This window comes from Podarcis cretensis (genome assembly GCF_951804945.1).
Source record: "Podarcis cretensis genome assembly, chromosome: 6".
Classification (NCBI taxonomy): Eukaryota; Metazoa; Chordata; class Lepidosauria; order Squamata; family Lacertidae; genus Podarcis; species Podarcis cretensis.
The window spans coordinates 29,451,439-29,468,404 of record NC_137175.1 but is presented as its reverse complement, the minus strand read 5'-3'; the positions used below and the strand labels follow the sequence as shown (position 1 = coordinate 29,468,404).

General features: G+C 41.2%; 1 protein-coding gene and 2 long non-coding RNA genes across 3 annotated transcripts in view; 1 reads left to right on the top strand and 2 right to left on the bottom strand.

The window, feature by feature from the left end:
- Window positions 1–15,713, bottom strand: part of PIGU (phosphatidylinositol glycan anchor biosynthesis class U) — a 28,351-nt gene extending 12,638 nt beyond the window's left edge. Inside the window, exons 1-8 of the mRNA XM_079979645.1 lie at window positions 15,468–15,713; window positions 13,417–13,481; window positions 10,523–10,582; window positions 8,014–8,076; window positions 6,355–6,464; window positions 2,860–2,960; window positions 2,223–2,320; window positions 1,296–1,450 (exon numbers count right to left, since the gene is read on the bottom strand). Of these exons, the coding sequence (XP_079835771.1) occupies window positions 1,296–1,450; window positions 2,223–2,320; window positions 2,860–2,960; window positions 6,355–6,464; window positions 8,014–8,076; window positions 10,523–10,582; window positions 13,417–13,481; window positions 15,468–15,597 (782 nt within the window). The 5' untranslated portion in view covers window positions 15,598–15,713. The remainder of the gene's footprint in view (window positions 1–1,295; window positions 1,451–2,222; window positions 2,321–2,859; window positions 2,961–6,354; window positions 6,465–8,013; window positions 8,077–10,522; window positions 10,583–13,416; window positions 13,482–15,467) is intronic.
- The window catches only part of LOC307218050, a 125,772-nt gene that overhangs the window by 39,732 nt on the left and 69,074 nt on the right, over window positions 1–16,966 (bottom strand). The window lies entirely within an intron of this gene.
- Window positions 15,829–16,818, top strand: LOC307218171. Its single transcript, XR_013839850.1, has 2 exons — window positions 15,829–16,089; window positions 16,673–16,818. It is a non-coding gene; the product is annotated as an uncharacterized lncRNA (long non-coding RNA).

Here is a 16,966-nt window from a genome sequence, read left to right as displayed (position 1 = left end):
GTTATAACACTGCACTGTGGTTTAGCTTTCTGTATATATATTTGTAAACTGTTTTGGGAACAATCTGGTTTGAAAAGCAATCTATACTTTAAAAATAAAATAAACCAAGCATTGCCTCCCCCACCCACCCAAAGCTAGGCTTTCCCCCATTATTTTCACTATGGCTTTTGCAGTTCCATTTCAACCGCAAATTTATTTCTGTGGGAAAACAGTGACACCTATTGGTCATAACAGCTTATTCAAGGAACACCCTTGTCCTGTGTTAGGTAAACAATAATGACTCTGAGGAACAACAACAACAACACAACGCACTGGGGACAAACATTTAGTTCCACATCTTTCCATTTCTAACGTTTCAGGTTGGAATATCTGGAGGCTGTGGGGCTTCTCATCTTCCCCCTGTGTGCAAGCACATTCTGTATAACCTGTCCAAAGAACTGGTGCCTCTGAGGCAGTGCTCCTTATAGAATCATAGTTTTGCAGAGTTGGAAGGGATCACGTGGGTCATGTAGTGCAACCCCCTGCAATGCAGGAACCTTTTGCTCATGTGGGGTTCAAACCCACATGATATTAAGTGTCTCATGCCCTACTGACTGTGCTATGTATCAGAAGCTATGCTTACCTAAAGGATGCAACAAGCAGAGCAACATCAGGTACTGTTTATTGCTTTTCCTTTCTTGTTAGCATTTAATACATTGAGCCATGTTTAACCCACACATAATCTAAACTCCTCTTAGACATTGGCTTTATCCAGGAATTGTGACTACTTGAATTAAGAATATAGGATGATCCTTCTGGATCTAGTCCACTATTCTGTTCTCTCTGTGGCCAATCAGATGCCTATGGGAAGCACACAACGGCTCTTAAAGAGCCTTTGAACACAGCTTCTCTTAATTTACAGGATCTCCATTATAACAAATCTCAGCCTTATGAATGCTTGTTATCCAAACATCATTGCATGCTCCTTAGTTAAAATGCCAGTACAGCGCTACATAATTAGTACTGTACACTAATTTACTTGAGCTCCTGTTTATCAAGTATCTTCCAAACCATCTTCCAAACTGTTTATCTTCCAAACAATTCAGATAAATGAAGTTGCGCTATTCACCCAGCAATGAATCACCCCTAATTAGCACGACACTGAACAAACATACGTATATTTTAACAACAGGAGGCTTAATTCAATATTTTAACTGTTCTACTGTTTTGTGTTCTGAACTCACAAGTACAACAAGAAGCTCTTAAGGGGGACAGTGGTTTTACAGATGGACAGATCCAGTGCAAGTTCTACTTACATGAAACCATACACAGATGGAATAAAATCCCAAGAGTTGAGGAGGAAGAATGAGAGACAAATAATCACCACCAGGCTTCCCAAATACAGAGCTGCATACTGCATGGTGTAAAGCCAGAAACCTTTGCTTTTCATTTTCACTGGTATGAACTGACGCTATTGGGGGAGAAACAACATCACAAAGTAAGTTTTTTGAAATGGAAACATATAATATGAAAAAACCCACCTTTTCCAGATCAGGGTTTGCATATTTATGGAAGAGCGCCTGTAATACAGAAGGCACTTGTATTTTAATAATAGTGCAAAATCCTAAATATCTGGGAATAGTAGGGTAACAATGGGCTAAAAACCACTATAAATGGTTTGCAAAATTTTATTATCAATCCCCAAATCTTGGGAAAATATCCTGTGCCCTCTGACTGAGAACCTCTGTTTTACAGGGCTGTATATATACATGAACAATTAAAGATTCCAACCGCATCTGACTCCCTCAAGGACTCAGATCAACATTCAGAAAAAGAGAAGCCAGATGCTTGTCATCTTCTACAGAAGGGCAAGAAAGAGAATTGTTGCCAACTGTAGGGCCTTCCTAGACTTAGTTGATTCAGAAGAAAAGACAGTCATCAAAACTGTCCCCACTTTAGCTAGATCAGCACAGGCAAATGCCTGGCGTTTCACAATTTGCTCAGTAACATTGGCCACGAGAGAATGGAAGAGTGCTCTGTCCCAGCCAAGGCAAGCTGAAAACAACTTGCTGGTTGCTTTCCAGTTTGAGCCGTCTGCCCCCAAGGAAGTCTTGCAAACTGTTGGCAACCGGTGCCATTGTGGTACCTATCAGTTTGTGCTTGCTGCATCAGCTTCTGTTTGCTGATGGTTGATAGGAGAAGCAGTATTAAAGACATAGCTTTTGCCCCTGTAGAATGTTTACCTGCAATAAATACAGAACGGCTGGTGCAAACAAGGTGAGAGGGTACAGGGACTGGTATGTTGCTAAGGCCAGAAATACAGCACTGAGCAAGGCACTACCTGCAAAACAGGAAAACAAAATAATTGAGACAGCTAATAATCACTAGACTTTCCATACTCAAACGGGCTTCTAAAATGGAAGCATTTGGTCAAAAAAGGAGATTGAAGGGTGCTAAGACAAACATTCCCTCCACGTAAGCATTGCAATCGCCAGATGGAACGGTCTTCCCTCTCCTCCCTCTGTGTGCTGTTCACTTGACAATACTACACCCCCCCAAGCCAATTTCAGGGGGCACGTAGGGCGTGGGGGGGGATGAAGACCCATTGCGCAAGCGGAAGTCCATTTTTGCCTCTGGCCCCGCCCACAACTGGCAATGTGGCTCTCAGAAAGCTGCCCAGAAGCAAATGTGGCCTTCAGACTGAAAAGGTTTTCAGTTGTGACATCTAAGACTGCAGAACCACAAACCTATCTGCGATCTGGTTTGCCTGACAGCTCAGACACAACCACACAGTTATTTTCCGCATTTAAAGTGGCACATTTTTCAACTGTTATAAAAAGAAAAGCTGAGAGGTATGCCCATTTCCCCCAGATCAATTACCTTTAATCGTTGCCAAAATGAAGAATGCAATTACGGTATTGTTGATGGCACAAGTGGACTTTGCAACGCAAGACATCACAGTATATGGATTTAAGAGATAACTGGAAAAGAGCAAAAACGCAAAGTCAAGGTCCCAGAATGCCTACTCTATCTTCCATTTCCTCTTCTGACCTAGCTCTTCTGTGAAACCTTTGGCGTAACCCTGTAATTCGCATCCCCAGCCGATACAAACCTTAAGTATGCATAATTGTATTTGCACATTCACCCTTTGCTTATCGAGCTTCTCCTTTCCTTCTCCTTCATCAAAAGGAGGTTATAAGCTGCTTAGGGTACAGACTTGTACTTCCTTCTTTTTGCTTATGCTACTCTGTACATTAAGGGCACTATATAAAATACACAGCTGCAGATAAGGAGTTAAAACAAACCCCAAGCAATCAGGATTCTGCCATCTCTTTTTTATTTCTGGGTTGCGCATGCTTTGTCATCCAAGACCCTGAACTGAAATGGTACCTTTGGGACCCTGCCAAGTTAAGTACTGCCCTTGCAGACAAACCTATTTTCCAGCACAGTACAAGACAATTACAAGAGTCTAAGGAGGAAAGGAGAATGTTAGAGAAGAGTACATTTAAAATGCAATCTCATTCAGAAGCATGATGATGTGATAGGGGAAACTGCCCTTTTGTATGCAAAGTGAGTTTGGCAGAGGGTGAGATTAGGATGGGTAGAGGAATGGAAACTTTATATGTAGCAGAACTAAGAAATGTGAGTTTGAAAGGGCTGGATTGATATATTTAAACTGGTTCATTTTGCACACAACACTAAGCCAAACCATGGTTTAGTAGTGTGAATGAGCAAATGTGTGGGTTCCTAGAGAGAAGATCATGGCTGCTTTGATCGTCCACCGGTCTTGCTGCTGAAGCTGCGCTATTGTGAGCTATGCTATGCTTTGGCCTAGTATTACATTTGAACCAGAGTTTGTGACTCAAGACAAACCATGAGCTGTAGCCAAGTTTGTTTCCTATGATTCAGCAATCATGGTTTGTCTGGGGGAGATAAACCATCAGCTCACTGTCAAATGTAACCCTAACCCAAAGCATGGCTTAGCTCACAGTATGGTAGTGCTAGGACCAGAGCAGGACCAGAGTAGCCACCATGTTCTCTTTGGGAACCAAGGTTTGCTTATGTAAGATACATCATGGTTTGGCTTAGTGTTACATGGGAACCAGGCTGATGAAGTATTAGAAAGATTATGTTTTCCCTTTCCCCCTATGCATTTCTTCTTTCATTTATGCATATTCTTTTTGACTAAGACTACAATTTTGTACACGCTTATCTGGGAATGAAGCCAGTGGGATGTATTTCTGAGCAGACGTGTATGTGATTGCACTGTCAGGCTGCGAGCCTTTCAGACCTTGAGACTTCACCTACCTATCATTCCCTCTAATTGTAAATTCAGGTGGTGAATGCAATAATAATAATAATAATAATAATAATAATAATAATAATAATAATTTATACCCCGCCCATCTGGCTGGGTTTCCCCAGCCATTCTGGGCGGCTCCCAACAGAATATGAAAACATTGTTGTAGCCAACAATGGTCACTGAGAAACAAAAGGGGGGTATCAAAATGTGCAGGGAAATCCTGAGTCTTGCCAGAGTATAGGAAGACCCCAAAGGGGCAGCTCCCTCCCAGAAAAGCTCAGTAAGGACTGAGCATGTTCAGTAACCAGAGAATAATTATTGTCTGCAAGAAAAGAAAAATAGAAAACTGGGGAAAGACTGAGTGGAATGGCCTGGGGGAAGAGGACATGGCTGGCTGGCTGGCACACTGAACAGAAGCAGTCTCACTGAGAGATGAGTATACACGGCAACACCTTGATGGAGGCCCCACTTCTTAATGTACAATTGCTAATACTTGTCCTCCCACATTTGGTAATGGATAAACAGTAAAAACAGGGGGAAAATAGAATGCAACACCTTTAAGAAAAAATACGGTATGCCACTGAATAGGTTTTATTAAAGAAATCAAGGGAACACACAGAAGATGATTCAAGGACTGTTTTGTGCTAACAGGAGAACACTTACAATGGGCTGGATTGCAACTGTGTGGGTGGCAGGCTCTGTGGGAAGTGTTGCAAGCCCTGAACACAGCTGAGTTAGAGTGGTTGAGAGATTACAAGATTAAAAACCACACACACATCACTGTATATCTTCCAGAGGATGGTTCATTTTAATTATTTTAAGATACAGTTCCTTAATTTAAAAAAATAAGCAATTCAGTTATTTCTTTTCACTAGGCTCAAAAGGGAAACACAGATAGATTATTGCTCAGTAGGTGAGATTCTGGGTGAATCATTACTATTATAATAAAACTATTAGAAATAAAGACACAGCAAGATAAGGTGTGTGAGTTAAAAGCCCTATCCTTAGGTGCTATCATGGGATAGGCCCCAGGCAGCTGCTTCAAGAAATTGGATAGGGCAGGAGGAAGGGGAGATTCTCTGTTTCTGAAAGTCAAGCTTGTGAAGGTAGTTTTGGGAAAGGAGCCTGCAATTTTAGCAGAAGGTAGTACACTATTCATTGGGTTCATGAAGCTCATCCTATTTCCCTCTTGTTGGAGGGACAAGAAGGAAAGGGCAGAAATGTTTACTGGGGGAAAAGAGAGGGGGAAACCACAAACCATAACAGTCTTGTGCACCTTTGGAATGGACAGGATGATTGTGTGCAGACAATGCTCCAAAACATAGTTTTGAGAACTGTGAATGAGCAGCGGGCTTCTATGCCATTTCCTTCCCAAGCCTCTCCTCCCCTTGTGGACAGGGCATAATTCATTATTTCCTGTCTTAATCAAACCATAGTTTGCTGGTTAGGAGATGGAATGCTTGGCAGAATGAGGAGACAGGAAAGCCCAGCTGTGTGAACAGGATTCCACTAGTACTTCTCTGGATCCAAGCCAATATACAGTGGTACCTCGGGTTAAGTACTTAATTTGTTCCGGAGGTCTGTTCTTAACCTGAAACTGTTCTTAGCCTGAAGCACCACTTTAGCTGATAGGGCCTCCTGCTGCCGCCACGCCGCCGGAGCACAATTTCTGTTCTCATCCTGAAGCAAAGTTCTTAACCCGAGGTACTATTTCTGGGTTAGCGGAGTCTGTAACCTGAAGCGTATGTAACCCTAGGTACCACTGTAATTAGTACAGTGATACCTCAGGTTAAGTACTTAATTCGTTCTGGAGGTCCGTACTTAACCTGAAAATGTTGTTAACCTGAAGCACCACTTTAGCTAATGGGGCCTCCTGCTGCTGCCGCGCTGCCGGAGCACGATTTCTGTTCTCATCCTGAAGTAAAGTTCTTAACCTGAAGCACTATTTCTGGGTTAGCGGAGTCTGTAACCTGAAGCGTATGTAACCTGAAGCATATGTAACCCAAGGTACCAGTGTAATAACAAACGTTCTGTGTATTAGGAGATTTTTACCCACTGAAGGCAATACTTACAACAGTGCAACCTTGAGAGGGATATAGTACATTTCCATGGGGGTCCGAATAAGCTCAGCTGCATCAGGTGCATATTTATCCAGTTCTATTAGTAGCTTTTGCTTCTTAAACTGGATAGGAAAGGAAAATGAGATGTCACAAATCACTGTATACTTGTATAAGTTACTGAGCCTCATTATTGTGCTGCCTGAAGAAAATTTCTTTTTACTATAGCCCAAAGCTTATAAACTTAGTACTTAGATTTTTTTGTTACTACCTTTTCACAGGCAGAACTACCGTACATTGCGTGACATGAACATCTACAAACCACAGCAGTTTCCCCCCTCAACATTGCATCAGATTCATTTGAGGACAATTTCAGAAATATATTGATGTAATTATATATTTAAAATGTCACTCGCTAGATAAATCAATACTGACCTTTCAGAAGAGAGCATTCAAAACTGCTTGAATTGCAAGCAATTACAGCTTCAGTAGTTTCCTTTCAGTTTTCATGAGTTAATAAGGAAAAGGTCAAGTCACAATCTAGATTGAGATTTATTGGGTGGATACTGACTGTGTGTCTCTGCCTCCTATTTGTACTGGAAAATGATTCACCAAGATAATGGGCATATCAATCTATATTAAGGATCTCTTCTACTGACCATAAGGACAGTATTATCCTCTCCTTTCCAGAGAGGGTTTTTAGTTTCATATTCCATTCAATGGTATTTCAAAGGGATTGGTATGGATTAATCAGTCCTGCTGGAATACTAGACTAGACAGGCTGAGTTGGGACAATAATACCTTGAAGCCAAAATATTTACAATATTTCCCCCCTGCACCCACAGTCCCTTTCTGCTTTCTGTTGTGAGCAAACAAACCATAACATCTCTAATTAACCATAGTTTCCCATTTTTTGTTCAAACTGGGAAACTATGGTCACCAGCTTCCAAGCAAGCTAGAATATTAACCCAACTTCAAACCAGGACTTAATGTCCTGGATTGCTATGGCACTGGCAACTATAGTCTCCCAGTTTGGATGAAATTGGGAGCTATAGTCAATTAAACGTTTCTTGGTTTAAGCACAGCTCATGCAAAGGGAAGGCAAAGGGGAACAGCAAGAAAAGCAGCAAGTGCTGTATGACCTTGTCCGCATTGCCTACTTACTGCACATGAGGCATGCACTGCAGTCAGCATTGAAAAAACTGAAAGAGTGGGTGCAGGTATTGCCATGTGCCCAAGAAAGGCTAATTTCCCACTCCAACATCATGCTGCAAAAATTCATTTGGATGCAAATCCAGCAGCAACGTAACAAAAGTGGAGCTCATGAGCAGAGTCAAATGCAGCCTTTTGCCCTCTCTCGCCCAATTATTGTCCTGCTTCCCTCTTATTCTCTCTTTCTCTTTGTGTGTGAGAGTGATACTGTGTGGTTTCAGTACTCAATGACTGCGAAATAATGTAACTATTGTGAAGATCTGTGACAGTAAATTTCAATATGTGGGAGCAGATATTCATACACAACAGATGTGCAAATTACACCACATAGCAGGTGGGTAACCCAACAAGTAAAGAAAATGCTTATTAAAAAGAAAAATGAGGAAAGCGAAGACAACACTCAGCAAATGCCCTATCAATGTGGATAGTAACCAAATAAACAAATGACACATGTTTACTTACCGTAACTTTGTTGTAATCCTGAACGGCCAAATAGAGAGCAACAGCAGTCAACATATCTGTAATCTGAAAAAAATATCACCAATATTAATGAAAAACACTGAGAATGTAAAGGATCACAATGAAACATATTACTTTACAAAATGTTTTTTAAAAAGTAACATCAGCTTTGCAATTTGCAATGTTCAGGAATGCAAACATCAAGGGCCAAAAACATATTAAAATTCTATTTTTCTACCTGTAAGTTTAAATTATAATGAGTTGATTTATATATTTTTAATTCATTTCTACAGCACCCTATTTTTTATTTTATTATTATTATTATTATTATTACAACAACTACAACCACAATTTACTACCCACCCTTAACCCCAAGATTCCAGGGCAGGTTACAACAATTAAGATGCATTATTAAGAACAGTTTAAAGCAACATAAAATTCAGAAATAAGGTGGGTTCTAAAAATATACATCTCAAGTGTAAAATTCCCAGTATACCCTCAGGTGGGTTACAGTAAAAAGACAAAATTTAAAAAACCACAATACTGCATAAGCATAAAATCCAAAACAGTATAAAGCTAGCAGAAGAATAAATACTGATTAAAAACTGGCAATGAGAAACAACAGCAGTTCAAAAGATCTTAAAAGTCCTGAAAATTTTAAGTTTGGGAAAAAAATGAGAAAAAACAAAGGTATCTGCCTGGCACCAAAGAGCCCACAATTCAGGCACCAGGTGGCAGTACGGTGGATAGTCCAGAAATGAGGTTCCATAGCTGTTCCTCTCTCTGGAAGTCACCCACCAAACCTCAGTTGGTGGGAGTACCTGCAGAAAAGCCAGAGAAAGGCCTCTAGGGAGCAGGCAATCCTTCAAATTATCTGCGCAAAGCCATTTAAGATTTTAAAGGTCACTATCAGCATTTTGAATTGGGCTAGAAACAGACTGGAAGTCAGCACGGATGGTAAAATACTGGTGTAATATGATCATATCAGCCAGTCCCAGAGTTTACAATCTTGTAGCCCTATGTTGAACCAATGAAAGTTTCTAGATCACATTTAAAGGCAGTCCCAGGTATAACACAATATCATTGGTTCATCAATCTCCCTGGAAGGATCTAGGAAACAGAGCATTTTGAGAACCTAGTCGACAGTGGAGCTCATTCATCAAGTCCCACACAAGTTCAAACAGCTTGACAAACTCTGTTTCAGAGCTCATCCACGCCATCATGTTAAATGTGTGATAATTGCAGCTGTGACCTGATACTTTGAACGAAGAAGAAAAATTTATCACAGGTGGGTCTTTTTAAATTCAGGTAAGACTAGAACCAGATAGCAGAAGTATTTGTTTGTGAAGCAGCAAACCCCTATCACACGGCAAATTAAGATTAGCATCTTACAGCAATTTCACAACTGAGAAAACAAGTATGGTGCACACCTGTAAAATGCAATGCATATAGGCCCAACGTGCAGAGTCTATGTCATTTTGGTCTGTATGCAATGAATATTATACATATACACCACATTCAGACATGACACCCACAAATGGACACCCCAGAGGTATCAGATGTAGGAACGTAAGGTGTGATCTCACTCGGCCACTATGCATAGGAAACAGGTAAGGGCAAGTATAATCCAAACTTGGCCGTGACAGGAATGCCACGAAGTCAAGCAAAATTAGACACATCTCTGATCATTTTTTTATTTGGCGCACAAACACTATTGTAACTCCAATATTATAACATGGGTGAAGTCCTACTGAAGTCACCAGACCTTTGCATTTGCTTTTGGTAGGAAATTATTAATAACAGGAAAGCAATGGAAAATTACTAATTTTTGGATTCTTCACTACCTCTAAGGCAGTATAAAAAAGCAATAAAGCTGGGATTTATAAACTCTCCACTTCTTCTATCTTTCTTGGCAAGCAAACATCCCATGCTAACTTTTTTTAAAGGAAAAAATATGTATAGAATTAATGCATTCTAGGATATGCCACATGTCAACAGAGTATCATATAATCAAAGGCTTTCTGGAGGGAAAATTACAACTACCACTTTGTTTAGGAAAGTGTACTGTAGAATTTGAATGTTTCAATAGTTAAGTAAAAAATAGCATATGCAGCAGGAATGGGAAACTTTCGGGAGCCATGGAAGGATGGATGGGAAGTCGATGGAACAGAATTATTTATTTATTGAATTTATATACCGCCCGATACCTGGAGGTCTCAGGGCGGTTCACAAAAATTATGGGTTGATGTCTAATTATGGGCTGATATCTAATTTTTTTCCTTTCCCCCTTCTTTTTCTTTCACTTTTTTCTTTTTTATTCTTCAGTTCTGTATTTTGTACTCTTAGAAATTCACGTGTGTGTGTGTGTGTGTGTGTGTGTGTGTGTATGAATTTATAAGAGTACTATATAGAGAGAGAGAGAGAGAGGAAAGTGTACATGCTCAATAAAACAAGGAATAAGCTCTGAAAGAGAGGCAATTGAGCTGTGGATGAAAATGAAAGCAATACTTACCATAAATACTAGCTCAGCATAATCAATCAGGAAATGAAAGAGGTATATTATTAGTGGAGTCTAAGGGGGGAAACAAAGAGAGAAATACAATTAACCTGAGCAAACTGCTTTCAAATCAAAGCAACACACACACACTATTTCCTGGAAATGACACAAAGTCTACACTTTAGCTTCATATAATCGTGTTACTTAGGAATGCATTAAGTTAACATTTACTCAGAGCAGACCTATTGAAATTAAGAGACCTACATGAGTGATGAGTATGAATTTCAATAGGTCTACTCAGAGTAAAGCTTAGTTGAATGCAACCTGTGGTATCTTCAGAGTATGGCATGACATGCAGAGCCACTAATCCACCTATCATTCATATCTGTGCTAGGAACCTATTGCAACTCGACCAATGCTGCAGCCATGGCTGATGTTGGAGCTGTGGCATTTATGATTGCTCCTGACTTCCTGCGTACTTTGTTAAGTGCTCCACAAGGGTATATACCATGGGCAGGCAAACTAAGGCCCAGGGGCTGGATCCAGCCCAATCGCCTTCTAAATCCTGCCCGCGGACGGTCCGGGAATCAGCGTGTTTTTACATGAGTAGAATGTGTGCTTTTATTGAAAATGCATCTCTGGGTTATTTGTGGGGCATAGGAATTCGTTCATCCCCCCCCCCCCCCAATATAGTCCGGCCCCTGACAAGTTCCGAGGGACAGTGGACAGGCCCTCCGCTGAAAAAGTCTGCTGACCCCTGGTATAAACGCTGTACTGACATGGGCAAAGAAGGGCAAGGAAGAGGACTGTTATTCCCAAAGGCAACTCGAACAGCTCCACAGCCTCCTCTTTGGAGAAGCTGTGCCTTTGCCTTTAATATTACAAGTAGGGACTCACAAGCATTGAGGAAAGGGGAGGATAACTCTTTTGTGCCCCTCTTCTTGCCCCCCACTCCAAAACAAATAACCACTTGCCCCTCAATATCATTTTGGGGAAGAGGCAAGCAAGCATTCCTCACACTCTGAAAGTGTTGGGGATGGGAATAGGTGGAGAACATCTCCTGCCTCCCCTCCCAAGTTATGGAGCGTTTCTGCATAAGGAGTAATTTGGTGGCATATAGGGCCAAACTAGAAAGCTCTGCCCCTTCCCCCATCAAGCATAAGATTGCACTTTAGATACCACCCTAATTTCAATTTTATCTTACAGTACAAGGTAAAGGTAAAGGGACCCTTGACCATTATGTCCAGTCATGGCCGACTCTGGGATTGCGGCGCTCATCTTGCTTTATTGGCCGAGGGAGATGGCATACAGCTTCCGGGTCATGTGGCCAGCATGACTAAGCCACTTCTGGCGAACCAGAGCAGTTCACGGAAACGCCGTTTACCTTCCTGCCAGAGCGGTACCTATTTATCTACTTGCACTTTGATGTGCTTTCGAACTGCTAGGTTGGCAGGAGCAGGGACCAAGTAATGGGAGCTCACCCCATTGCGGGGATTTGAACCACCGACCTTCTGATTGGCAAGTCCTAGGCTCTGTGATTTAACGCACAGTGCCACCCGCATCCCTTTTATCTTACGGAGCAAACACCAATTGCTTTTACATTTCCAGTCATGCTCCAATTATAATGCATAGTTAGGTCAGCTACTGCCTTCTTCAGGCTAACAAATAACAAATCCTCTGAGTTTACACTGGACAAATACGATTTCCCATCCAAAAGAAGTTTATATAGCCATTATAATTATGGAAAAGTCTTCCTGGGGAAAAAAACCTCCCTGGGTATTTCCTTCCTTGTATCAAGTTGATCAGAGGAACGGGAGTAGGGCCAACCCTAGTATTAGGTAGAGTAATAATAATAATAATAATAATAATAATAATAATAATAATAATTTATTTGTACCTTGCCCATCTGGCTGGGTTTCCCCAGCCACTCTGGGTGGCTTCCAACAAAGATTAAAAATACATTAAAATGTCACACATAAAAAACTTCCCTAAACAGGGCTGCCTTCAGATGTCCTCTAAATGTAAGGCAGAGTAAGAGTAAGGCAGCCACTTCAGGTGGCAAGTTCTGAGGAGCAGACAGAAGCAGCAGGATATAGGAAGACAGAGCTGTGTGTGTCACATGGCCTGGCCTGCACTCCTAAGCCAGCCTACTGCCCTAAAATTGCTATTGCTGGCATTGTACCATCACCAGTGTTGAAATAAAATTCAGCTGTCAGACTGGGCAACTCATGTACTGTACATGGAAAGTTTGCCATCTTGACCTTTGCCTCAGGAAGTCTTGGACCAGTCCTGAGCAGATCTTTGTGAGCTCCCTGTATGCAATTCTCACTCACAATGTGGAATTGTATTGGCTCATTTATTTTAATTAATGTTTTATAGCAGTCTTTTCATTTGAAAATAAACTTCCAGAGTGAATAACAACAGAATAAAAGAATAAATTACTTGAGAACCAGAGCAAAAGTATCAGTTACTTGAGATTCAGATATTCAGTAACTTCCACAGTACACTGAGGAAAAGCTGGTTGAGGATATGAAAGATGCAGACAACCCTTCCAACCCCCCAGATTGTCCTGTTACACTAACTATATGTGCACATATAACTTCAGTAAATTTATTAGATACCCTTTTCTAAAAAAAATTTTTTTGCAGCAATTAAAATATACAAAAACAATGCAACCTCTGCTCTGCCCAAGGATGACAAATCACCAGAAATAACCAATTAGCATGATGCCAAAATGTTAAAACCAGCCAATCCCATCTCATCCTATCAGAAGTGAGAAGGGAGTAACAGGATTCTGTGCAGTGTCTCAAAGACCCTCTACATCAGTTACCATGCCCTCTTGACTTCAGAATTTCCAAGATAAATAGCATTTCAATATATTTTATAAAAATGAATCATTGCATACTTACTTCATGAAATACATCACCAGAGTATGGAGACACGCCCAAATCAAGTAAGGCTAGCCCCTCAACCACTGAAAAAAACATGCAAAATCGCTGTTATTGGTTTAAATGCCCAAGATTGAAAATAGTGAGGGTTCATTCATATAGATCCAAACACAAATTCACCACTTAAACATATCTTATGTATTGTTATTTTATTAGTTATTCTGTTTCACGAGTTGCTTTTTACATTAAAGAGTCTTAAAGTGACATTGACAACAATAAATCACAGCATATAAAAACAATTTAAAATCAGAGTAAATTTGAAAGACTAACTACACAAGACATAGAAATTCTCATCCAAGAATAAATTCATATGGGCAAAATCTTACCCATCCCACTAATTGATGAGCACCACCACAGGAAACAACTTTAATTAACCAAAGCCCTGGATAAAGTCTTAGCCTGGCACCTAAAAACTGACAGAAATGGCACCAGGAGCACCTTCCTGAAAATAGCATTCTACAGATGGCGAGGCAACACTGAAAAGGTCCCTTCTTGTTTTTACCACCCTCCACTCTTCTCTCAGGTGGGCCACACAGAGAACACACTCCGATGATGATTGCAGGACATGGGCTGGTGGTCCTCATAGGGAGAGGTGATCCTTCAGGTATTGCTGTCGCATGCGCTTGAAAGGTCAAAAACAGCATTTTGAATTGAATTGTTTTTGGTTTTGAAAATTTTGCTGACCATTTTATGTGTGTGTGTGTGTGTGTGTGTGTGTGTGTGTGCATACATGCATACATACATACATACATATGCATTTCATATAACTCAGGCATAGGCAAACTCAGCCCTCCAGATGTTTGGGACTACAATTCCCATCATCCCTGACCACTGGCCCTGTTAGCTAGGGATGATGGGAATTGTAGTCTCAAACATCTGGAGGGCTGAAGTTTGCCTATGCCTGATATAACTGGTACATACTAACGTACTGGTTGTCAGATGACATACTTCCAGTTGCCAGAGTTTTCCATTATTAACTAACACAGAGAAAGCAAATTATTATTTCTTTTATAACAGAAGTTTTACAAAGAGAAGTCATATTTTTAGCTACCAGTTCTTTTGATGGTAGAAGCTGGGTAAACACCCCTTGAATGTTATATGCGCCTTATGTGGTATTTGATCACAGGGAAACAGGGGGACAGAAATAAAGTAAAAAGAAATTTGAATGGCTTTAATTGTAACCCTTTAACAGCAGCAAACAGTTGACTAGAGCTCAGCAGGTTGTTTTCTGTTGCCCAGAAGAGCCCTCTTCCTATTACACCACGTGGCCCTTTTCTGCAGACATTAATTGTACAGAGAGAAAACAGAGTTACTTCTTTTTGTTTCGTTTACTTTGCAGGCTCCTGTGCCCTTGGGACATGAAGAACAGGTAAAAAGAAATTCAACAAATTAATTGGAAAAGCTTGCAAATACCAGATAGGCTTAGGATTTAAATATGTAATGTGATGAATTAATATGTTTAATGCTGAATTGGAAAGAAAGATGTTAAGTGATTAAGTTAATTTTATAAGAATATTGGTTTTGGAAAACCGTTAAAATGATATACACTGAAATTCAACCATGGGGATATGAGGAAGTCACTTAACAATGTCACTAAGTTTGGTTTAAATACGGTTGAGATTTATGTTTGTTTGTTTAAATTTTTTTTGGAAAATCAATAAAAAAAATTGAGGGGGCAAATTCAACAGGTGAAGTTCCCCCCCATTAATTACAGTACTGTTTCTCCATGCGAAGAAAGGCTTCTGCCATGCAATGGGAAGAGGAGCCCTTCTGGCAGCCTCTCCCGCGGGTGCACTTTTTGAAACCCTCTCCGCGCCCAAGGAGCGCTTAGCACCAGGGCACAGGTCGAAGGGCGGCGGCAGATCGCCCACCCCCCTTCCCACGAGAGGTCCTGGGTCCGGCCGTCAGAAGGCAGCCCACGAGGAGGGCTTGGGGTCCCGTCCTTCCAGGGAGATGTCCACCTCCCGCCGCCTACCCCTCCTGCCGCCCCCTCCTAGCTTCAGGCCTCTCACCTCGCTTCCAGGCATTTAAAGGGGACGCGACCTCCACCCTCTCCGAGATGAGCCCGGCCAGGTTGGAGCGAAACAGCACGGCCCGAACTGTCACGGCCACCAAGAGCAGCAGCACCAAGGGAGCCGCCATCTTAGCGGCAGGACACACCGGCCTATGCCAGCGGTAGTTCCCAGGCTCGCCCCTACAGCTGGGCGTCTACAGAGCGGGCTGGGGTGAAAAGACTACAACTCCCAGAATCCCATCGGCTGAGGAAGCCTTTACTTCCCGAGGACCGACGGCAAGGGAAGCAGGACAAAGGCGGCCTGACAACGAGCGGGGAGTCGCCCCTCTTAGGGAAGGGCTGTGTGCGCGTTGTTTTAGACTTGACCTTCTTTAGTTACAGAGTCAGGATGCTGCCTTATTTCACTAGCCCCAAGCAGCAGACGTTGTTTCAGCAACTCAGTGCATTCCAATGTTGCTTCCCTGATGCAGATGTCCCCTTGCAATTTCCAATTCATTCAAAAACTCCTACAGTCAGGGGCATATGCGTTTACCTGGGAGTAAGCTCCCTTGAACTCAATGGGACTTATGTATAGAATTTTTTTCTGTTAGGCTGCAGTCCTTTTACCTGCCTAAATGGAAGTAAGTCCCACAACTAAATGAGGTTTGCACAGGGTTGCAGTGTAAGGCTTTGTGACATTTAATTACTTAAAATTAAGACGAACCTAGTGAGTCCACTTCATTAGATGCATGAAGTGAAGTGCACTGGAGTCCATGAAAACTGATGCTATAAACAAAATGTGTAAGGTGGCACAAGACTTTGTTGATTTTGCTACCCCTCTGGAAATAAGTATATACAATCAGTGCTTTTTTTTCTTCAAAAAAATGTTTAGGGGTACTCTCATTTTCCTACTCATATTGAAATACTGCCCCTCAATGAGGCCAAACTTAGATTCACAAAATGTTTAGGGGTATGTGTACCCCCACATCCCCATCCCCCTGAAAAAAGCACTGTATACAATCATACAACAATCAGTTTATTTTTCACTAATGTTCCTTATTTTGGGATAAACTACATGCGTCTCAAAGGGAGGGAATGTTTAAATGCACAATAACTTGTTTGGAGACTGTGCACTCTCTAAGAAAGGGGACTACAAATTATAGGCTTCAACTGCTACAGAAATAATAATTAAAGACTAATGTAGTGCTTCTGCTTTTACTGCAGGTGGCATCATGGTATATACTCATTCTGCAGGGAGTCAGAAGCTGAATACCTCTGGGAAGATTATACTTTCTTTAATCTTACTGGAAAAGTTACTTACAGTATTTAGAATTTCACCAATTCATTTCTTATAAATTTCCTTTGGTGAATCTTCCAGTTGTTTTGTTCATTTTGCCACGAGTGAAAGATGCGAATATCTGGAATACATAATTTAGGAACATCTCCTTTTTATATATAAAAAGCCATACAAGCTCTTTAACTTGAATGTTAGTAAACAAAATTTTCTACAAAGTACTA